Raw genomic sequence first — 23,997 nt, 5'->3', positions numbered from 1 at the left:
TTTTTGTTTCATACATTCCTGGTTCTGCCCCGAATATTCTGGATTTTGGATGCTGAAAACTTTTTAAGAATACTGCTAGAGTGGTTAGAAGGAAAAACAGCTGTTGCAGCAAACATCTCAGTCTGAGAAATGCTGAAGCACAGCAGCTAAATAATCTGATTCAAGAGGCAAGGTTTAAGAAGGGAAGTGGCTCTTGTGAGATCAAATTGAGGAGTAGAAGAAGCTGAAACAGCTATCGCTCATTAAAACGTTACGGCATAAAGTGTCACTTCTCACTTCAGTGTTTTGATGATTAAAGTTTCGTGTATATTTAAAAAGGAATGAACTGGATTCTTGAGCACTCTGCCAAAAAGGATGCTGCTGCAAGGGAAGCCCAGAGTGGAGGTTTTTTAATTGTTTTCTTTTTAATTTGTTTTTCTTCTTAATTCCTTGTTTTTTACAAAATACTTTTCCTCACTGGATGTTATTAGGTAACTGTATTTGCACATAATCTGAGCAATGAAAATTAGTGGAATGTTTTGTGTTTGAGCTGTGGATTCAACAAAAGTGTGGGAAGACACTAGGGCAAGATCAATTTGCCTTGCTAAACCTCTCCTACTACAGCAGGTTATTTAAGGACTGAACTGTCTCGGTCTCCTTTCCATATCACAGTATGACTCAGTCAACTCTATTTGAATTAAAGTATTGAATTCTTAATTTCCCAAGACATTAAAAAAAAAAGGTAACCTTTACTGACCCAGCTGAACTTGTTTAATTCAGAGTTAGTCTCTGACGTTTGAGAAAGTGAGCAAACAAAACTTCCTGGCTTGTGGATAGATAGGAAGGGAAGGAGGATCAGAAGTCAGCATGCTCAGTGAAGAGGGCAAATGATGGTGTAGCAGCTATACTGAATTTGCAGAACATGCCATGTGCAGTGCTGGACAGATTATTTAATGAATTGGTTTGCATGTTTAGAAGGACTGCCAGATACAATTTTTTTGTTTTAATAGGGATGAAATCTTGTCTTCATTATTCCAACTGGCTTGAATTCAAACTTACAGCTGGGAATGAAAGACATTATGGTCCTGTGTGCAGCGTGTTGAATCATCCGGTCCCCCAACAAGTGGGGATATAACAGGATTCATTTTAGTTTGTTACAGGAACATTAAGTTTACCGATGCAGTTTAAGAAATGTCTGATGTGTAAACTGTCTTGTTACTAGCATGTATTCATTATGATCTGCTATTTTTAGAAGTGTGACTACCAAGTATTTTTGCTTTTTTTTGCTATATGGATCAACAGTAGAGTTTTAAAACAAACACTTTCAAATCCCTAAAGGAAATGGCTAAATTTTTGTATTTTTTTAGTAACTCTTAGCAGAAGCAGGCTGTACCCATTCCACCTTTTCCCAGTAGTTTATGTAATGATTGTCCACCATTGCCTCACTAGGTATCAGGATTTTTAATCCTGTTTCTGCTGAAAATAATTATGGATGTTTGTTTTAGAAAGTTGTGTTTTATTTCCAGAAGCAATGGCAACAGTGTGATTTAACAAATAGAATTAGGAAATAGCAGCCCAGAACCTGTGGATGCTAGAGTGAGGTGAATGAATCTTGCATAGCTGAAATGATGGCCTGAAGAAAGTAGTTCTTGGTCATATTCAGCACAACATTTCCTTTCTCATCTGGAGTTCAATTAAGCACTAGAAGAAGGATATGGGCCATGACTCTTAAACTGAAAACCACTTCTGGAATGGAAAACTGCAGTTAAATCTAGAAAGTTTCTTGAACTCTACTGCTAGCATTTAAACCTTGATTGTAAAATTTTAAGAGAGACATTCTCCTGCTTTTTATATGTTCAGGAAACTGCAGAAATTGTATCACACAGAATCGCTCGGTTGGAAAAGACCTCTGAGATCATCATGTCCAACCGTTCCTGTCTACCCTCTAAACCATATCCTTAAGTACCTCATCTGTAGTTAATTCTCTACAGAATTTTGACTTGAGACTTGGAGATTCCTGAAAGGAAGCCTGTTTTCCAAATCTGAAGACACTGTCAAAAGATTTCAGGAAAATACTTCATGGTTATTTATGTGCTCCAGCTGTGGTTTGGAGAGACTAATTTTTATGTCATTCCTAAGTTCAATCCACCATCTTATTTTATTGCTAGTACTCACTGGTGTTGAGAATAACAGTTTTTCTGAAATACTCCTTTTCTACAAAACTGAAACATTTACATAGACAAAATCGGCTTCTATAGATGAAGTTTCCGAAAGGCAGACTGACGTGCTAAAATATAGTCTGGGAACATAGCTATTGAAAATTAAGAAGAAACTTCTGAATGAAGTTGAACTGGAGTCTGTTGCATCCCAGGATATTTCCTAATGGGATATAAAAGCAAATACACCATCTTTGATTACATTTCCATAAAAAGGGAGAAGGCAATTTGTTCTTCCTGTTTTGGAACAACAGAAAAATGAACTTTCAAAGTGAACTATTATTTGACTTATTATTCATTGGCTTATAATTCTTCAGTTGTTGAGTGGAGAGCTGAAAATCTAAGTTAGGATTTCTTAATGCAGGATTTGTTTATGCTTTAAAGTGAAAGACACGAGTATACACTCAAGCAATATAAAATAAGCTTTCTAGAAGTAGAAGGTCTCAGATGGCAGCCACTCTCTTCATTATAAATGTTAAATTGTTATATTTGGCATGTATTAAGGTCTCGTAGTTAGAGTAGCTGTTACAACTGAGATTCTGGAAATGCTTGCATAAAGACTGCATCTTAAGTACACACACAGTCAATCTCAGTATCCTATAATAAATTCTTTTAATATATTATATAAGGTGTTTGTTTAACATCATTTGGCTCACAGCAGATTTCTCTATTGTCATCATAATTAATCCCCATTTGTTCATAAATAGGTGTTCACCTACTGTGTGTATGCATAAAATGCCCATTGACTAACAAATGGGAATACAGTAGTCACTAAGAGAAACAAAATTACCATTTCATAAAATCAAGTTAAGCCTTTTGTTTGCTTCAGAATTCTCAAAATTTCTGTTCAGAATGCCAGTAGGGGATTAATGAAAGTAATAGGTTAGGTCTTTTTACACTCCATGCATATTAAATCGGTTGAAGCACTGACAAACCACTCCATGTCTATAGAAAAAATTATCAGCGACTAATAGCCCTAAGGTAGCCTAACCAACAAAGAGCTATTCTTCTTAAGAGAAGATTTTAAACTCTGATTTTATTGTAATTCTACTTTTCTGTACTGCTTAATGGAAATATGAGACCACTGCCAGAGAGGTTTATTTGGTTAATCCATGTTACTGCACAAGCCCAAGATTTCTGTCTCAAGCTCTACTGTCCACTGTCTGAAGTTGGCTATGCTTGCCAGACCTCTACATTTGGGGCTTTTTGATGGCTAGCTTTTTCTGATTTGTTTATAAAAACAAATGGAAATAAACAGCTGTCATAAATGCATATTTTTTCTTTATTAAATTATATTTTCGTTACATTGAAGAGGGGAGGGTAAGATTATATTGAACAGAAATGCATGTCATTGGGTTTAACCTTGTAAGGTGCTTTGCCTTATGTTTTGCAGTATCAGTATATATACTTGATTTGTTGGATACAAATAATACAAACTTCACTCATCACGTGAATTGTGGGCAGATATTGGTTAAGTAAAGCGAATTATATACCTTGTGTACTTTGTGAAAGCAATGGTAAATGGTGAGTGTGTAATGAATATCATGTTGTTTTAAATGGTTTTAGCAAGCCCTTAGATATCTAAGGAGAAGAAAGATGGCATTTAAGAATCTTCTCTGAGCAATTATTTCAAGTTCAGCAAAGATGGTCGTGATTCACAGTTGTTTCCAAATGCAGTGATCAATGAAATGCTTATTTAGGGTATGTGAAATACATTTGACTGCTACAACAAACGTTGCTTTTAAACTTCAGGGAATTATGTATAAACTTTGCTTTGTCCAGTTGCTTTAAATAAGATTTCCATGCTTGGTCTGTTGGTAGACATTGTTAGCAAGCACTGATATTTTAAGAAAGGTAAATTAAATGTGACATCCTCTAGAAGTCACAGCACTTGAAAATTTAGGGAAAAATCACTGTTATAAAGGTGGTCTTTGCGCTTGAATAGTTTTGGTAAGTTACGATAAACACATACCATAAAATCTGAACTTTGCAGAAGAACCTTCATCCTGATACAATAGAGTACAGCCTTCAGAATGTTGCTTTCCTTTCCTGAGGATTCCTAAGGAAATGATCTACCTTTCTTTTCAGCACAGCATATATGAGGCACTCTTTCTTACTTATTTGGTTGCTTACTGTACGAAAGTTATGCTAGTTTTTTCTACAAAAAATTACCTAAGAATTTTTTTATGATACATTTGTGGAAAAAATTACATGTATGATCTTTCTTTTTGTTTTCAGAAAGCTATTGCCTATCTCTTTCCTTCTGGCTTATTTGACAAGCAAGCCAGGCCCATGATGAAGGTAGGGGTTTTTTGTTGCATTTCTGAATAACCGTAGCATGCTATTTTTAAGTAACTTTTCCCTTTTGCTGATATTTGTTTATTTATTTACAGCATCCTACTGAAATTTTTCCAGAGCAGAGGAGTAAGTGCTCATAGAATTTTTTTAATTATTTCTAAGTGTTAGACTTTTTGCATATGTGGAATTCCTTGTGTTTAGATATTTACTTTTTTTCCCCTGTGTTCCTAATAGCTGCTAAGACATGAGCAGTAAAAACTTGACCTGATAGTCTGTTTTTAGGATAAAAATTACTGCTGGATTCTGGAATACCAGTGTTCTCTTCAGATATCTTCTTAACTGACTATATAGAGAAATGTTTTTCATTGTTTAAAAATAAACAATAGGTAGGATGATGTGCAGAATCTGTTGAAGTCACAGGAGAACCTTCTGTTGAATTCAGTAGCTTTTTGTCAGAGCTGTCTATCACAGCCATAAAATATTCATTAATACTATTTTAAACTGAAAGTTTTCCCAAAACTTCTTTGCTCTAAAAGCTTAGAATTGCTGCTTTGAAATTGCCAGTTGTGAAAATAGGGAGAGTGGAACCACTTCCAATGACGTCTCAGTTTTGACCTGAAAATCCTTACTGCATTCATGTCCGTACTGTCTTTGATCTTGCTTCTGAGACACTGTATGAAGTCCCAGTTGTCAGTGATGTGCCAGTATGTTGGTTAGTTGGTCAGTGAGAACTTCACTGAAATCACCAAATTAATTTTACATAGAATATTTAAAAGATACGTCAAAACCTGTTGTCCACTTATCACGCACACTTAGTATGATCTAGTAGCATGGGTGTGAAATGCTACATTCCTTGTCAAGGTCCACATGGACACTTCTGAATATCAGCAGAGTTTTCCCTCCTTCCCTCCTTCTGGGCTTTGTGCGTCTTTTAAAAAGCTGTCTAAATTTTCTGAAATTTTGGAATGTCAGCTTTCAAATGGTATCATGCATTATTTTCTTACTTCAGAGTATTGTGAAGTAAAAAGTAGAAAGCAAAAGGGTGAGAGAGGGTTAATCATAAAATCTAAGGGCTGTTTTATGTCAGAACTAAGCTACTACTCTGTATGCTTTAAGGACTGAAGAATTCTTTGAAATGCTAGCTGTGTCCTGAAGAATATAAGAACTAATTAGTATAAATGTATATCTTTGTATTTGCATCTGAAAATAACACTTTCAATAAGTATCTCTTTTAAGGCAGCTTTGTTTTGTCTATACTTTGGTAACTTTGAAGTACAAAAACATATATTTAATACTTCAGAATGCTCCCTGAAGAGTAACTTAAATGAAATGTGCTTTTACAGCTGCATACATGGAAATTCACACATTCCATGAGTAGTATGTGTGGGTAAAAGTCCCCTTCTGTTGTAGTAAGTTTTGCATCTTTACATTCAGCTTCTGCCATATTATGTCTTAATGTTCCAATGCAATACATAATTGTGCTCACCAGACAGCTTCTTGGAGTCTTATCTTTACCTATAGCTTATAAATGACACCATTTGAACTTCACTGGATGAAATGGCTAGGGGTTTCTCTACAGTTAAATTTGTAAAAAGCTCTCAGGTTTTTATTTTTGTCACTTTTCTTTATTTGGGAAAGATCTTTGTTATTTTATATTTGATTTTTTTTCCCTGAAGTTGAAATGTATTTGTCCTTAAAAAACAGTTTTAATGAATAAGTAAACTGGATATGCTGAATGATACAGATTCACAGAATGGTTTGGATTGGAAGGGACCTTAAAGCTCATCTGGTCCAACCCCCCTGCCGTAGGCAGGGACACCTCCCACCAGACCAGGTTGCTCAAAGCCCTGTCCAACCTGGCCTTGAACGCTTCCAGGGAGGGGGCATCCACAACTTCCCTGGGCATCCTGTTCCATATGGAACATATGTTTTCTTGCTGAACTAATTATACATAGGTCTTTGTATTTAAATACACCAAATTAATCAACATAAGCAAGTCCTAAAATTACACAAGTTGTAAATACAGTCATGTTACCCACAAAAGACAATTGTCTGAATACTTGGTTTAGTTTAGACATACGATACTAATAAAAAGATTGCTCTGCGTTTAAAGCACTGTTATACTTTCATTTTTTGCAATCATTATGTAGATTTCAGTTGTCTCTTAGTTCGTACTTTTTCATATACTAAAATGTATACTTCTGTTATACCAACTATAGAGATTTTGAAAGTTTATTTAAGAGATACATGAGGGATTCCTTCATGTTTAACGATGTTTAGAAATATTAGATTAACTACTTGGTTATAATTGCAGATGGAGATTGGTTTTTACAAGGTAGTCTAAATCGTTAGATTTCCGGACAGGTTGAATGTAAAATGTTTCTGTTTTCTGATAATTAGAAAGGTAATTGGTATTATGAAAGGTTTACAACTGCAATTAAATACAAGGGTGCTTTTTTAGTGAGTGTATATTGCTTTCTTGTCTAATCTTGCTTTTCATTAGAAATCCAGTGGGGAGAAGATGGCCGGCCATTTCACTTTCTCTTTTATACGGGCAAGCAGTCATATTATTCATTAATGCATGTAAGTATGTTATAATCTGTGATAAATAATGTTAGCTCCCAGTCAAGTACATGTTATTCTAGAGATGCATATCAGGAGCTCCTGAGTTTACTCATGTTTTCACAGTTGTCCATAATATCACGACTGAAGCTAAATGCAATGTGTATTTGTATGTGATAGTATCTGTTACTTGGGGCATTTTTATGTCACATTTATGTCATATATCTCTCTGTGTCACATAGAGAAACTACATAATAGTTCTTGCTTTAATTTTTGGGTTATTTTACAGTGTTGACTATGGACTGGGTTTGAATAGTCTGAATGCTTTGTTATAGGCTCTATGTGTTTAGCAGCATAAGGTTAGTAGTGGAGAACGCGTATACAACAAAAACAACTAGTTCTAGGAAACTATTTCAATTCTAGTTGTAGAATAAAGAATAGGTTGGTTTGGTTTTGTTCTTTTTTTTTTTCCTTCCCTTGAAGGGCAAAGCTATAGGAAATGTTATTTGTGCTGACATTTAGTGTGAAGAAAATTTGCATTTAAACTGCTTAATTGATTTTTCTAAGACTGTTCCATTCAAGCAAACTTAAGGCTTTTTCTGATTAATACAGTTCCAGGAGTAATGGATCTGCATCTGTTTACCTTTATGAAAAAAGCTGTATCTAATAGAACATCACTGGACCCTGGTTCTTAACAGGAATTGGAAACAGACATTTCATGTCTGTGACCATCAACGGTGCAAACATCTACCGCTTTAGAAGAGTTGATAGAAAGATGGGCATAGTTCTTTAGGTGTACTTACAGAAGACAAAACCATTAATAATGTCTGCAGAAATATCTAATTGGACAGTTGTGTAAGATTTTATTTCCTCATTAGATAGTCTTAAAAAGTTACTTCTATGGTTGGTTTGTTGTCAAAAAAATACGTTTTTATGTTACCAAATTCAGTACACAGCTTCACTGAGTATAGTGTTTTTATTAGAATTATCTGATATTTATTAGTGTTCTGCGTACCCAAAGGACAAAATCCCCACTTGTCAGGTACATTTATTTCTTTGGGAGAATAAACCCCTCTCCCCCCCCCTCTCTTTTTTTTGTTGTTGACCTTGGGCAAATGAGCTTCTTGCCCTGGCAGAAATGAAATGAATGATAAATGTAGAGTATGTCTTTGCTGAGTAATGGAGCTGCAGCATAGGCTTTCCACAGAGGTTTTCTCCTGCACAGCCTGAGGCAGCCCGAGGACCCCTGCTGTTCATTTAAATAGGTATGTCAAATCTGCCTTGAAACGCCGCTGGTTTGATCTGTGGTAATATTTGTGAAGGTTCCATATGGACTTGAGCCCCCTGCAGTGCTAAGAAATAATGTACAACGCTTCATGGTGCAGACGCAAATTTTCTCTGAAAAGGGATGCAATGCTGCGTTTTAGCTGTCGGAGAGGATGATGGAGCTGACGCGCTAGGCCTGTCAACTTGTTACACGGATGGGTTGCACGCAGCGAGGCTGTGGAAAATCTGTGCCTTTTAACTTTTCTACTTAATCACGGTTGTAGCATTGCCTTTAGACTGTATGCTACATTAATTCTCTTCCTGCCTTCTGCCTTTCATCCCAAGTTTCACGGAAAAAAGTGAAGCATGCAGGTCTTGTAGAGGAGCCTTATCAAACAGCTGTCATCTGACAAGCCATTTGCATTTGTTTTGGCTGAAACGGAGCAACCCAAGGGCAAGATGTTTTGTTGCATTCCATCATAATGAAGAAATTACAAATTTTACAAGGAACATGAGTTTATTTTTAGCTCTTCCTAGCAGTTAAAAAGAGTATGCAAGCTTGCCTTGGAAATCTCTAAAAGAATAGCTTGCATCTTGTTTCTAGCAGCATGGCAAACACCTTCAAACAAATTGGTTTGACAAATGCATTTTTCATTAGTGTAGGATAACTTGAGTGTTCTTCAACTCTTTCTAAATATTTTCATTAAGTAGGCTTCTATAAACCTAAATCCATTAAGTGCGGTTTAACAGGTTTTCTTCTTTTAGTCAGCCAAATGAAACCAGAAATCTGCGTGGAATTCGCAACATTGTTTTAACCTCTTACTAGACTAATATGTATTTAAGAAAATTATTTTTAAGTCTCATAACTAATTAATTTGACTAGGAGAAAAAAGGGTTGTGTGTTAATACAGTCTAGTGTAAGTAATCAATCCCATTTGAGGATGCCTTTTGAATTGCTACATTAAGCCCAGTAATTCAGATAAACATAATATTTAGCTTAAACTTGTACGCTGTTAATTACTGCATAGACTCATATGGAGCTTGAATTTTATTAATTGTTAGTATTATAACTGATCACAACAGTATTTGTTTAGTTAATGCTAATAAGTAATACTATCCACTTAGTAAAAGTAGACAGTATATTTTCACATGTAGTATAATTGCCAATATATAGTGTTGTTATGACTTGAATATTAATTGAACTTTCATAAAGGATACTTCCTTTATACTCCATTGTTGTCTTTGTTCTGCCTGTTGAATACAGTTTAGCTGTAGGGGAAAGGACAACTTGTTTCTCTTTGATACACAAAAGACTGTTTATGGCATGAAACACCATTTCACAAATGTTTGATAGTTTATTTGATCATCATTTAACTTGAAAGTTTTTCAAAGTAATGTCATATTTGTAATGTGCAGAACAAGATGAAGTGATCTTTTCGTACCATTCCGTCTAGCAAAATAGTAATTTTATGTAATTGTGCTGCTTGTACTTTTTTAGAAATACCAGAGGTCGTAGATGAAAGGTAAATGGTCTAACAATAGAGCATTTTAACTGTTAAAAAAACAAAACCTAAAACCCACAAAGTATATGCTGAAGTCAAAGCCACATAAGCAGCAAAGAAAAATGCAAACTGTGATGTAAAATGATGTGGGCTCTGCAGTATATTTTAACCAAAACATTAAAATTATTTTTTTTTGTAAAAATAATTTCTTCTCTTCATTTGCTAATTCCTTATCTGAAATTTTTATGCAGGGTAAAATAAGAATATATTTTGTTTTTAAAGACCAGCGCATCCTTGTAGAGGTCTGAAATTTGATCTCTCCATTAGAAACGGGAGCATTTCAGTACGTAGCCAATCTTGTAAAATCAGCTATTTTGATTGTGTAATAGCTGAGTTTACAAGACACACAGATGTGTACATTCATGAATTGGACTATTGAATCCTGAAGTGATTAGTAAAATCTTCACCTGCCAGCTTTGAAAAAGCAAGTGTGTCTTCAGAAGCTTTCTTTAGCCTTTGAGGAGTGAAGATTTGTCAGATAAATTATTGGGCATTACACGTGTTTCCTGATTTTGCAAAAGCTCTTCCATGTACTTTACTTCACATGTGAGTGGTTCTTTTAGTCTGTTGACTTCATCTCTATACAGAGATTAAATAAATGCATTAATTTTTTTAATACTTCAGACCAAAATTTTATTTCATAAGAGATGCAAGTCCATTTTCATTGCCAGAAATATGCAGAAAATTACATTTAGCATTTCTCTCACACATGGAAGTATTTGAACATACTACTTTTTATTGTTGTTTGACTTCATCATCCTTAGAACTGAAACAGGCTGTGGAGTGTTGGTGTTCTTTGGGAATACCTGGGGAGGGTCTTCAGGAAGACCTTACTGTTCCAGGTGTTGTAAAGCTTTTTTTGCTGCTGTTTTCAGCCTTAGCAATTCATTGTTACTAGTGGGTGGCAACCCATATCCCATTTTATTTGCCTGCATTTATCAGTAGTTTCTGAATATCACAACAGAATCCTTAAGTCTTCCTTTAACTTGTGTGATGTTACCTGAAAATGCTTCAGTTGCTGTTTAGAAGCAATTCTGACTATAGTCAGTCTGTCCTAAGGTAACAACTATGGTTCCCTCTCCCTGCCCCTTTTTAAAGGGCTGTGTCATAGTTGTGTTTTTGTTGAGCTCCTGGTTCATGTGTTTTTTGCTGACTGTTCCAGTATATAAATGTATATTCCAGAGTGTAGTGAAGATGATGTGTACTTGTGAGGGGGCAGACTGGAGACTGCTTTTGCCAGGCAGGAAGATGGCACTTACGAAGTCAAGAGGCTAAGCCGAAAAGCTAGGAGTAAAGTGAAAAACCTCCTTATACATTTATAAGACTTAGTAACCTATTACCTCTTCTGATCATCTAATACCAAAGTATCTTCTTGATGCTTGGCTTGACTTCTTCCAAATGCAGAAGCTCGAGATGCTCCCAAGAAGCTCTAAGACTGTTCCAATGGAGCTCTCTCCAGGTAGCTGAGGGGCACCCCCAGTCCTCCTTCCCCATCTCTTTGTGCTCTCTACAGTCCTGAGCAGAAGCTTCCACACTGATTCTTTTTCATGTCTAACTACAGATGTGTAAAAATTGCTTGGTGTCAGGCACATCTCGTGCCCTCTAACCCAGACCTCGTCTTTGCTTTTAATGTATAGTCAATAATTTTTGTAGCCTAGTAGTTCTGAATGGAGCTATTAAGATTATTAGTGTGATGTGAAATGAATCTTGCCCACAGTAGTGCTACCATATCTTGTTTTCTTGGAGATCTACAGATGTATTTGTGAGGTTTGGAAATAGTTGAAAATATTATTTGTTGTGCTTTTTTATATGATGCTTCCAGTGTTTGAAGATAAATAGTTTTAGGGTTTTTTTTAAAGTTGAAAAATTTTCCTAGTTCCTATCTGATACAGTTATCTCTTATCAAAAAATAAAGGATTTCTGAAAGGCATACAGCTGTAATACATGAGCTCTTATGTTGTCTTAAAGAAAAGTGGACAATTTTGTACTTCAGAATTTTATACTGTGGAGTTACTCCAAAAGTACTTTTGTTCCACTGTGCTGTTAAAAATGTCACCAATGGCCCGCATCAAAGACTTCACTGAAGTACAAATGTTAAATACAAATATTTTTAGTATATGTGTGGGTATATTTTTGTATTAGTGGATAAATCAACTTGAACAGTAGGTGTTTCTAACTAGGCAGGGCACGGTTGTTTTGTTTTTCTTTAAATGTAAACTTGCAGAAATTTCATTGCACCCTGTTGCAAATCCCAGTATTATGCTAAGAACTAGTATTTCATTTGTTGATTTCTGACAATACAAAGCTGTCTCACATTTCTTCTTTTACTGTTTTTGTAAGTAGTACAAACAAAAAAATTACTGTTCCTTGTCTCTACTAATTCTTGGCTGTTGTTTCTCTCCAGTATTTGCTAAAAGTCATTATATTAATGAGGTATATGAAAGTGATTATAGTTTTCTATTTTCACTTGTTAATGGAAGTAAATTATTTGGCATATAAGTACTTTGTTTTAATACAACAATCCTGTTTTGTTTCAATATAATTTATAATTATTTCTCCAAATACCCCTATTCACCTTCTAATTCGAATCACTTGTAATTCAGAGTGTTAGAAGTTACATTTTAGAACCAAATAGTTTCTGAAAGTTTCTGAACTGAAAAGAAGAAAATGAAAATACTTCATTAAAAGCATGTTTCTTCTGTAATATTTTCAGTGTGACCTTTTGGAATATTTTTCCTTTCGTTTTTCTGAAGTGGTAAATCACTGGCACAGCATTATTTGAAAATAATAGCAAAGTTAAGAATTTTGAGAAAATCGTTTAAGAAAAAACCCTGAAAATTCAGACTAAATATATCTGTAACATTTGAAAGAATAGAAATTCTGATTATGGTAAACGTACAACTTTGTGTGTCCTGACACACCTGTGTAAGAAGCAATGGGTTCTGACTCATACAGACCAGCAATATAGCTGATACTTTAAATGTGCAAAAATCTAACTGAATGAAATCATTTACAATCTTAAACCTTGCCAGTATTTTGAGGAAGTCACACTAAAACGTGAATGCACTAGTGAAGGTACTGTGTAGGATGTTTTAGAGTTACATCCATTATTTGTATAATGTCGTATGCTTTTCTGTAGCTGCTTTTCTGTATATAGTTGAGAATTTTTTTTTACAAATGTGTGTAAGAAGGCTAGAAGCACTGTTGAAAAAAAAATAGCAGAATTCAAAATTAATTCGTTTGAACTGCATATGGAAATATTAGTATATACTGTCTAAATGCTTGTTGGTTTAGATTTAACTTGCTATATTTTTTTAATTGTTAGAGCTCAGCTTGTTTTCTGACCTCGATCTTAAGTGTTTGGAGAGCAAGTTCACATAAACATGTTTTAAATAACAAAATGTGAGTATTAACTGGAAAAATGTGTTTAAATGCTTTTTTCCATATGTATTTTAGGAAACATATGAAAAATTGCTAAATGTTCAGAACTGTCAAGACCAGCTGACAGCTCAAAATCTTCCTTCACAGAAGGAAAAAAGGTAAGCTTCTGATTAGAATGAATATTGATACTAGTTTTCTAAAAATACTTCAGTGTCTTGTTTTGGCACTTCCCTTTGTAGTTCCCCACCCTACTTGTCTTTTATTCCACAAACACATTTTCCCTCTTCCTTGTCTAATATTTGTATGGTAATTTCAGGTTGAATAGTCTTATCTGTAGTATGTACATGAGGATTGTTCCCTTCCAACTACTGAAATAGGAAACCCCCACTTATTTCTCTTGCTCTTTAGTCTCCCTGCCCTTTTCAATATTCTCTCCTATAAATTCTTAAGTGTGATTTGAAGGTAAGTAGAGAATATCTAGGACTCTGTTTCTGTATATGAAGTTTTCTAATTATTTCTTTATTAAAGGTTTTTGAAAAAGGATGTAAGCTTTTTTATAAGAAAAGAAGGCCTTTTAAAATACCAAATAAGTTGCTAATCTGTTGGAAAAATTCTGAGGCCTAAAGCTGAGCTCTTTAATAATCTTTCATTAATTGCAGTTCTTGAATATTTTTACTTACCAATATTTAACTTGAAGAGTATCTAAATGCTTAATTTCACTATTTTTCTTCTAATGGCTCTGAACAACTAAATAATCAAAAACTACAGTAATTTTAGAAAAGTTTATTTGGTTAGATTTGTTTAAATATTGCAATTATTAGTACTTAAATTTAGTTACTCTTTCCTCTTGAACTTACTGGTATGCACAGCAAGCTCTGCAGCTAGTTAGCCACTGGACAGAAAAGATACATCTCAACCTGAAGAAGCTATGGGAGATGCTACAGCTGTTAGTTTTGTGCATACAGTCAGGATTGTCTTTGAAATGGGTGTATGCTTTAAGAACTCTTTACTTCTCTTAAGCTGTATTCTTGTTTTTCTATTTTGAGATTCTTTGCAAGCATTTTAACTAAATTAAGCAAGTCTTTAAAAGAAATGGATAAAGCTATGAAGTTTTGATTTTTGGCATTTCCTGCTTTTCTGTATAGCGTATACTTTTATATTGCATTGTATAGTATTTGTATTGTAAAGTATTGTATATAGTTTTTCACTGTCCAAGTTGTTTTTAACTTTGTTCTTGCTGTGAATTTTCTAGCCAGATTTATGTGCTGTTCTAGTTGCGCATCATGTTGGTTTGTCATTTCTTAATTTCAGCCATTTGTTATGTATGTTAGGAAGATAAAGGATCAATTTGCTGAGATTATCTCAGTTGCTTAAATAACAGAAGTTCATGTTTCTTCATGATATATAAATATTGTCCTATGACCCACAGAATGTTTTATAGATTCATGTTAGCTTCTGAGCAGACGAGAGAACAAATGAATTTAGTTTCTTGGTGTATGCTGCTGAAAAATAGCCTTACTCCTTACAGAGCTCAGCCAGTGGATTTACTGATGTGAAAAATGACCTAAAGCTAGTCAGAGTTGAAAGGTTTTTTCCCTGTTAGGTTTGTAAAAGCTCAGAACTTATAGGATTTTTTGAGACTTATTTTCTACACTGGATACGGTACCTCCTCTGAGATTAGCCTGGATAATTTATCTCTGAAGTATAAGTAGAGGGAGGGTAGATGGGAAGGGCTGTTTTGGTTTTCTATTTGTTTGGGTTTTTTTTTTTCCCCGAAAATAATCTATTATGAACACGTTCTGTAATATTAACTGTAGGTTTAGGACCTGATCTTGAACTACTTGAAGATTATAGCTTTTCACATTTAAAAAATTTCATTGACTTCACTGAAATTAGCACTATGTAAATGTTAAGTATATACTTGAGTCTGTCACAATTGAAAACTTTTAAAAATTACTGTTAAAACCAGTTTCTAAGTAAACGTTTCTTGTGCCCTGACTCAGAAAAGAATTAAAATACATACATAATAAGAAGTATTACTTAAAATCACCTTCAGGGGAAGTGCTTTTCTGAATCACAGCTCCCTAAGATTGTTACTAAAAAACCTAAAGAAACAAGAAACTAGTTAACAGCTTTGCCATAAATTTACCTGAAAATGTTGGCATGTATATTTATGGTGCCGTTCTGTTTTGTTGGTCACTTCATATCATAGATATTTCACAAGTATTTATTTCAAGCTTTGGTTTTTTTTGTGTTAGCATCTCCATATGAGGCTGTGTCTTAGAAATTTCAGCTATTGCTATCAGTGTAGTTTCTCTGCTGAGCAGGTCAAGATTACACAGTAGCTAAAACACAGTGTGTCATTGCTACATTAGTACTTTGACCATGCTTACTGCTTGTGGAGTTTTTTGTATTGATCAGAAAAGTAAAGAATAGAGACAAAATCCTGTTACTTTAGGGTTTAACATTCTGCCTTTGATTTTGGTCTTTGCTGCTTGTAAACCAAACTTGTCCTAGCAGCAGACTTTTAAAACTAAGTCCTAAGTTGTGGGGAAGATCACTTACTATTATAATATTATTGTAGCTCAATCTCAGTCTTCAATAATATGAATAATGCATAACTGATACTCATAATATTCATGTGATTAATTCAATATGTGAAGCTACCGTCCCTTTCAAAAGACGTTTTAAAACTACTGTAGGCTTTTTCATGTTTACTATAGGAATGTGATCTGTGTTCAGATATAATGGAAAATTTATTTCTGAACGAGGACTGACTGTATGTGTGGTCCTTTGTGATGTAACTCTAATTGCATGGTTAATTAAAGGAAGAATATATGTGATATTTTAAACAGAAACCTGGCTGGCAGCAGATGGCTGACTAAGATTGAATTGGAAGAAATGTTGTTAGAAAAACTGTCAGATGATGATGTAAGTAATTAATCTTTCTAATCTTAAGAAGACTTGTGTCTTAAAAATACAGACTCTGGGTGCATTTTTGCATACTGAAAAGGTACTACATAGAAGCAGGTGCTCTTCAAAAAATCTTCTTCCTTTTCATAAAGTTTATATATGCTTGCAGCGCTATCACATTCAAGTGTTGAAAAGTGACCTATGTCGCTTTCTTATGTAACATAGTACAGAACTATTAAGGGTTTTACGTTGTTTCTAACATTGTTCACTTTTTCTCCTGGTAACGTTGTGAGGCCTAGAGCACTTGTTCCTTGTCATCTAGTTATATAGTCAGAAGTGGAGTGTGGTAACACTTTGTAATACAAATAAATAAATAGTCATTTATTCTAGTTACAGATGAGTAACAGACGGGGCTAGAAGCTCTGTTGCTTATTGTAGAGAAGGGGTAAATGTTCAAGATGGGAAACACGATGGATTTGTGTAATGGTAAACCTGCACCCAGTTTCTGATTACTTAATCTTTAGAAGGACATAGAAAAATCACAGAGAAGGCTGATCAGAAATAAGGAGTCCTTTTTCTCATTGATTGGCTACAGAATCAAGTATCAGAAACAAGATACAAAGCCACATAGGTCTGTGGTATGATACAGATATCTCTTGCTATGTTCTCCTTGATATGAATATGGTAGGAAAGAGGAGGATTTTGTAGTTTCCCCAGTATCTGCAAACTGTATCACTGTCTAGATTTGGAGTCCTTCTTTACATGTATCTCTGGGAGTAAGACTCTTCATCCTGATAGTCATACACTTCTTTCTTACTCAGAGCTTTTTCCTACAGCCCTCTAAATAGCATTAGATTTTGCAACAACAGATTCAGTCTTTGTGGCCAGCTTCAGTTTTCTCTTGGAAGTTTAAGCTCAAATTTGATAGCACCAGAGGATATCACACTATTTGTCTTAGCATCCCAAGTATTTTCTTCCCTAGAAACGGTATTCTTCAGTCTCTTCTGTCCTGGGGACAGCGTCATTGGAGAAATAGCATAGCAGCAGCAAACATGCCCTGTGCTCACTTGTCATCCAGAACAGTAACATACGATAGCTTCCTTGTCTATGAGTGTAAATTATTTTAAATTCTCTATCCTGGTATATCCAGGAGACTTCCTCTGTCTTGCTTGCGTAGTAGCTCCTGCATTTGGAATGGCTGTTTTTCCCCTCAAGGTGCCAGGAACTGGTCTAGTTGTACAACAGAACAGTTTAGTATTCTTCATTCCTTTTTTTTTTGGTACGCTCTCCCTCTGTAAAAGTAGACTGCAGTAAACAAAAAACCAAACCAACCCAACCAACCAACAAAACACAAAAAAAACCAAACTAAAAACAAAACCCCAAACCTCTTACCTCAAACTGGCCTCTTGCATATAAACCCACAAAGCCTCAGCCTACAGGAACAAACATTTTTAAAATGTATTTGAAATTACTCTGTATGAGCTGCCAGTCTTACTTGCTCAAATTCTTTTATTTTGCCATTACAGGTAATTTCTCTGTGGTATTTGCATTATTAAACAAAGTCAGAGCTATTGATTTTTTTTTCCCCTTTGCACTCTGCAAGTGTTGGAATCTTTCTCATCTATAGCCTCTAATTTTTAAATTTTTGTATTTTAGTTTTTCTCGTCTTCAAAGACTTTACCACACATCTGTGTCATATCATTAGACAAAAGTAACTTTCTAGGGTCTACTGCTAGGTTACAAGAAAAGTATTAATTTTGTGCAGAAGACTCTGGTAACAGAGAATAAAAAATACTTTGCAGCTTATGGTAAAGGAAACTTCAAAAATAAGGTTATAATATCTATATGAAAAATCCATTGTAGATGATAGCATACCTTTATATCCAGTGAGCAGCTCTCTAGTGCTCCTGCCAGTAACACTTCATAACAGGACATCCCGGCTTTTAGCACAAATGGGTTAACATGGTGGTGTTTACTCTTTAATCACATGTTGAAGAACTTTGGAGGGGGGTGCAAGGGGGAAGGAGAACCACACAGTAGCAAAGGATAATTTATTTCAAGAGGTTGCCCTTTAAGTCAAGTATCTCTTGAATTTTTAAATAGCTTGATTGTTCGATTTTAAAGGAAATCATAAACATTAAAGTAACTCAGCTTGAACAGCCAAAGATAGATAGATAGGCATTTCCTGTGTATATTATGAAATATAATCATTTAAGAGGTTCAGTTTACTGAAATAAAGTTATTTCTAAGTCAGTGAGCACACTGACTTACTGAAAATGAGGAGAAAAATCTTCCTTTTGCCATTTTAATAAAACAATAATGAAAGAATGAAGACAACTCCCTCAATGTTTTCTTTTTAAAAGTGATATGAACTTCATTGTAATACAGTAATCCAGTGTTACAGAGGGGTTCGTTATGCTTTGAATTAGTTTCATTGTTGCCTGAAGAAGGAACTAGGTAACTTTAGTAACACAGAAAATGATGCATCTGCATGCTGTTCTTAAATCAGCATGTAGGTGCAAAAGTGTCATCTTGTCAGAAATCAATAAAAGTAAAGTAGGAAAGATCAATTATATAAAAATAGAAAGTTTTAGCAAATGCAATTACACTTGCATCCTTTAATGAAGTCTTGTTGTCTGCAGTATTCAAGATTTATTCAACTCTTACAAAAATTGGTGGCATTGCCGTGTAGTGACATTGAGGAACAGTATATACAGAAGTTTTCCAGAGAAGTTTCTGTGCAGTTACAGAAGATAGTTATCGAGCCCTTGAAGTATGATGAGCGAGGAGTGGCCTTCAGCACCGGCGAAGGTAATAATTTCGAGTTCATTGGTAACAATGCAGAATTTTTCCTCTTGACACCCCTTTTTATAGTGTGACACAGTCAGCAGTGCTGTACATAACTTTTATTTGCTTGTGTGTATATTGCATCTATAATTGTTACTTATGTTATGGTGTACCAAGTTATGACATTGCCTGGTAACAGACTGGAAGTTTTTGGCATGGAGTCTATCAACTGTTAGTTGTTATGTCTTACATCTATACAGTTCTGCCTCTGTAGAGGGGACCTGTTGTGCTACATGTTGTAGGATACAAAACGACTTTCATTGCTGGCAAGAGTTGACTGTTGAAGGTGAAAGGTGTGGAACTGAGGAAACACAAAGGCATATGGAGAATTCCATGGATGTAACAGTGTTGTTGCTTAGTATTAAAGTACCATCCATAGAATACTAAGTAACCTTCGTTGTGTCTTTTGTAAGGAGGCCAGCAAAGGAGAATTTTGAAGAAGCAAAGAATAAATAGCAAGGCTTCTGAATATTTACAAACAGCCTAGGAAAATGCAAAAAGGGAATTAGAATTTTTTTAAAACAAGTGGACGAACCACATCTAGCATTAGGGGACAGAGATAGAAATCAGTCTTTGGTACTGAGGCAGAGGTAGAGAAAAGCTGTGAAGGTCTCTGTATCCTCTAAACACAGTCTGCCTGCATTTTCAGTGGAGGGACAAATAGTGGAAGAATTATATGATATGTGATATGAGTGATTGGGTAGAAAAAATAATGTATCAACAACATGGATAGGAAGGGCTGACTTTTCTGGACAAAGCATATGCTAACACACACACTTTATGCTGTACCTTTAAGAGAAATCTTTGTCAGAAATGATGTATTCTTAAGCAGCAGGCAGCAGATGATGATAAGAGCAAAGGTCACAGTGAATTTAAGGGGGGGAAATGGCTCGAGACCTCTGTTCTAGCTGGGTTGGCTTCAAGATGATGTAACAATATGGAGATGCGAGAGTGCCAGACTGGCTATTAATCCACACTGGTGTTCAGTAGTGTCTTCAGAATTTTGTAAGTTCAGTCTTATTTGCGTCCCATCACCTCCCTAAATTAAGAAAAATGTCTCATTTATTTAGTAATTCTTTTATCAGAATGTGCTAAAGAAGATTGGTCTTAAGCCTTAGCACAGAGACTTTGTCATGCTTTAAGTTGAAGCTAATGCCTCTGGAGAGAACTAACTGTAGGGAGAAATTTCTGAGGAAAATATGCTAAATAATGCATAGGTGTTGCTTGTACCAATATAGTGTGAACCTTTTCCATGTGAATATTCTTAAACTTCTGTACTTTTATATGATTTTATAATGTATCTTAGGATTACTAAAAATTGTACTTATTGTAAACGTAGGTGTTCAACAAACTCTTTGTCATATACTGTGACATGACCAGGTCAAGAAAGTGTCCTACCTACTGAAGTTGTAGGAGGTAGAGTGTTACCTCTGCCTCCCCTCAACACACACTTCCTCCCTCCCACTTAAGAGTTATTGATTAAAATACATTGAAAGCTAGTTGTTCATTATTTGTATTTATTTCCTTCACTTTTTTTTTTTTGTTACATCAGCCTCCAAAAAAAACCAGCTGGTACTGTGTGAAAGTGTTGAGATTTGTTTAACTTGGACACTTGAAGTCCTGTAGAATATTGAAGCTTCATAACAGGTTGGTTTTAATTCCTTTAAGGTAAAAGAAAAACTGCGAGAGCTGCTGCCGTGGTTTATGACAATGGGACTGGAAAAATTACAGTGAATGGAAGAGACATTTTACATTACTTCCCAGTGCTGCAGGACAGGTGAGAACACTATGAAATGCTGTATTCTTAATGTTAATTAAGAATAAACAAGTCTTAAATTCTTAAATTCTTAATTCTTAAATTATTCTAGCAAAAGTCATACCATAAATTATATTTTGGCACTGTGTTCCACAGAGTTGCTGCTGTGTTTTTGTTTCTCTATAACTGTTTAATGAAAACTAGTTTTGCTTTTCCTTCTAGTTTTCAGGGGTCTGTAGTATAAGAACTGATAGGTAAGCCTTGCTCTGTGTTGCTTGTCTCTCCCAAGAGCACAAACTAATTGGATAATTTCAAATTTCAGTCCCCTTAGAAAAGGTTTGCAGTTTATTTTAATAATGAGAAATTAAAAATTAATGTCTTTAAGTGCTTCCTGAGATATTTGCAAATTGTATGCGTGTGTAAGTGCTCTGGCATACAATAACATAATGGAAGCAAACGAGGTGAGACACTTCACGTAAAGCTTCAGATTCTGAAGGAAGCGCAGAGTCTGATATAGTGAAGACTTCTCGTAAGGTTGGCATAAGATAGTTTCTATCTCTCGTGTGATTTTTTTTTTCCTTTTTTTTAGTTATTATTTTATATTGTAGTTTCTGGGCTCAAAAATAGAGTGAGAACTTGCTCGGTTTGAATAGCCAGAATTGACAGATCTTGGCATCTATAGATAATTAGTGAAACAAAAGTAACTGTAAAACTGAACTTTAAAATACTTAGCATTGGCAGTTTGAATGTGCTCTAGCTGCTAATTTCCTGTTGATGCTATAGTTGATATCAGTAGGAAATCAGAGATCTGAATACCTTTTCAGGATCTCTGCCTGAAAATTAACTGTGGTTTTGTATATACTATGATAAGAAATGTATATAGCATGTAACTTTACATGCATGTACATATTTAATTTTTATTATGATTATTTTTTATTTTTAGAGAACAGTTGTTGTTCCCTTTCCAGTTTCTTGACAGAGTTGGAAAACATGATACGGTTTGCACAGTCTCTGGTGGAGGAAGATCTGCACAGGCTGGAGCAATACGTTTAGCCTCTGCAAAAGCCTTAAGGAGTTTTGTGACAGAAAAAGAGGTGGAATTCATGAGGCAAGGTAGGTATTGAAATTGTTTCAATGTTTCTTAATGTGTTTCTGTTAATGATCCTTGTATTAATTCTATTAATTAAGGATCACATAGTGCAAATTTGAGTAATTAATTCAATGAAACTGTGTGTATTGTATGAAAGGGCTCTGCATTTATTTATAAATTGTTTTCACTTTTTTCCTAACATTGTCAGTGTGCATTTTGGATGACTTCTTAAGCATTTTTCCATCTGTGCATGACCTTTCTTAGGTCTGTTAACTGACTTATATTGCCTCAACATGGAATCACTAAACAAGAATGTATTTTCACTAACAAATAAATCTGGATCAGGCATTAGTGAGCTGTAAGGTACTAAGGTTATATTTTGTTTTATTTGGTTAGTTATGTCTTGTTCATGTTTTAAAAAGTTTTATTTTCAAACTTAAACACTAGAGGGTTAGCTTTGAAGGGATAGTAATGGGCATAAACATATTTCCTACAACTATCCAGACTGAAGGAGCTTCTTTCATCTCCTGCTTTATTTAGAGTTTACAAGCTACCTAGGGTAAGATAGAGCTTACTTGGATAACTGCAGTATTGGATGCTTCTCAGTGGTGAGATGCCACACTGTTTGAGCAAAACCAGAATTATGAACAGTGAGGTTTTTAACTGTGCTCTTTGTAGACTAGTGGGGAGAATAGCTTTCCGCTACTAATACATGCAGGTATGATTTTTTTTTTTTACTCTGTTGCCATCCATGGAAGTAAAGCTATCTTTATGCAAGTATCTTTGCAACAAGTTTCTTTGATTATAGTTTTTCAGTACTGACAAATATGACTTGCTAGGAATACCCCTATAAACTGACATTGTGATTAGCTGGGTATCTGTAATGAGATCAGCATAATTCTGAACCTGTTTTGGACATTGCCAGATATACTTTGGTAACACTAAATGCACTTTAAAGCAGTGGTCTCCAAAGTGGGGTGCTTGCACCCTAGTGCTGTGCAGGGTGATCCATTGCGGTGCAGGAAGAAAATCTTAGAATTTCAGTAGTGTATATAATTTATGAATACACATATATTTGGGATGCATGCTCAAAAATATTTAATAGGACTGTGCAATCAAAAATGTCTTGGAGACCGCTGTTCTGAAGGCTTAGGCAATATAGATATAAAACAATGTGGGATTTTTTTAAGGGTTTGTAAAGTAAAATGTGAGAAAAGTTCACTTACTTAAGAAAAGTTAAAATGTTAGAAGATCTGATGAAATTCCTTTTAGTGTTTTTTTTGTACTGAACCCCTATCCTTCTAGATGTTAAAATTCATATGCAAAGTTATTGACTGCCTTGAGTCCCCCACATGTAGTACATCTGTAATGTTAACTAGTGACAGTAAACAAATTCGTACTTTTCTGTGTTTTGTAGCTGGACTACTAACAGTTGACCCACGTGTGAAGGAACGCAAAAAGCCTGGTCAAGAGGGAGCCAGACGGAAATTCACCTGGAAAAAGCGATAAGTCTGAGTATTTCAAAAACAAAATAATGGTACCAGAATTTCAAAACGCACTGAATTATGATTTAAAACTATTGTATAAATATATTTAGTAATAAAGAATATTTCCATTACAACTACTGTGTTTTGTCTGTTTAAAAAGCATCAGAAAACTTTCTTTAAATTTGTGAAAAATTGTGGTGTGATATGCCAAATCTAAAATAGTACCTTGAGTGCCAGTGTTGCATCTTAGCTTCACTGAAGTCAATAACGATTTATTAAACTGTTGGAGATTATAAGTTTTAAAAATTGGTCTGTTTGCTTAGTGACTTGACTGTCTAAATTCTGGAATTAGGCAGCTCCTAAACAGGTATCTGGACAACTTTGACATGCCTTCTTTTTTGCCTCACAGGTATTGCAGGATAAGTGACAACTTCCCACCTAAGCTATAGTGGAATTGAGAAACTAACAAGAATGGTACTGACAATTAAGGGGATGCTGAAAGAGGAACAAGGACAGAGAATAACCTTTGCGTATGGAATCTGTTGTCTCCGGGATGCCTCCCTAGGTTAAGTAGGGAGTGATTCAGAGCAAGTTCCTAAATTTAGGTGCTCTGAATCACCCTCTGGAGGAGTCAGGTTTT

General features: G+C 35.0%; 1 protein-coding gene across 1 annotated transcript in view; it reads left to right on the top strand.

Moving 5' to 3' along the window:
- The window catches only part of MRPS9 (mitochondrial ribosomal protein S9), a gene marked incomplete at its 5' end in the record, with an annotated part of 29,246 nt that extends 5,752 nt beyond the window's left edge, over nucleotides 1-23,494 (top strand). The window contains 9 exons of the mRNA XM_010183668.1: nucleotides 4,434-4,496; nucleotides 4,589-4,619; nucleotides 6,997-7,076; nucleotides 13,340-13,422; nucleotides 16,120-16,195; nucleotides 18,820-18,988; nucleotides 20,693-20,801; nucleotides 21,724-21,893; nucleotides 23,288-23,494. Coding sequence (XP_010181970.1) covers nucleotides 4,434-4,496; nucleotides 4,589-4,619; nucleotides 6,997-7,076; nucleotides 13,340-13,422; nucleotides 16,120-16,195; nucleotides 18,820-18,988; nucleotides 20,693-20,801; nucleotides 21,724-21,893; nucleotides 23,288-23,379 — 873 coding nt within the window. The remainder of the gene's footprint in view (nucleotides 1-4,433; nucleotides 4,497-4,588; nucleotides 4,620-6,996; nucleotides 7,077-13,339; nucleotides 13,423-16,119; nucleotides 16,196-18,819; nucleotides 18,989-20,692; nucleotides 20,802-21,723; nucleotides 21,894-23,287) is intronic.
- Between the last annotated feature and the right edge of the window lie 503 nt (nucleotides 23,495-23,997).

The sequence above is a fragment of the Mesitornis unicolor genome, unplaced genomic scaffold (assembly GCF_000695765.1).
Source record: "Mesitornis unicolor isolate BGI_N332 unplaced genomic scaffold, ASM69576v1 scaffold11304, whole genome shotgun sequence".
In the NCBI taxonomy this organism is placed as follows: Eukaryota; Metazoa; Chordata; class Aves; order Mesitornithiformes; family Mesitornithidae; genus Mesitornis; species Mesitornis unicolor.
This window is presented reverse-complemented; position numbering and strand designations above follow the sequence as displayed.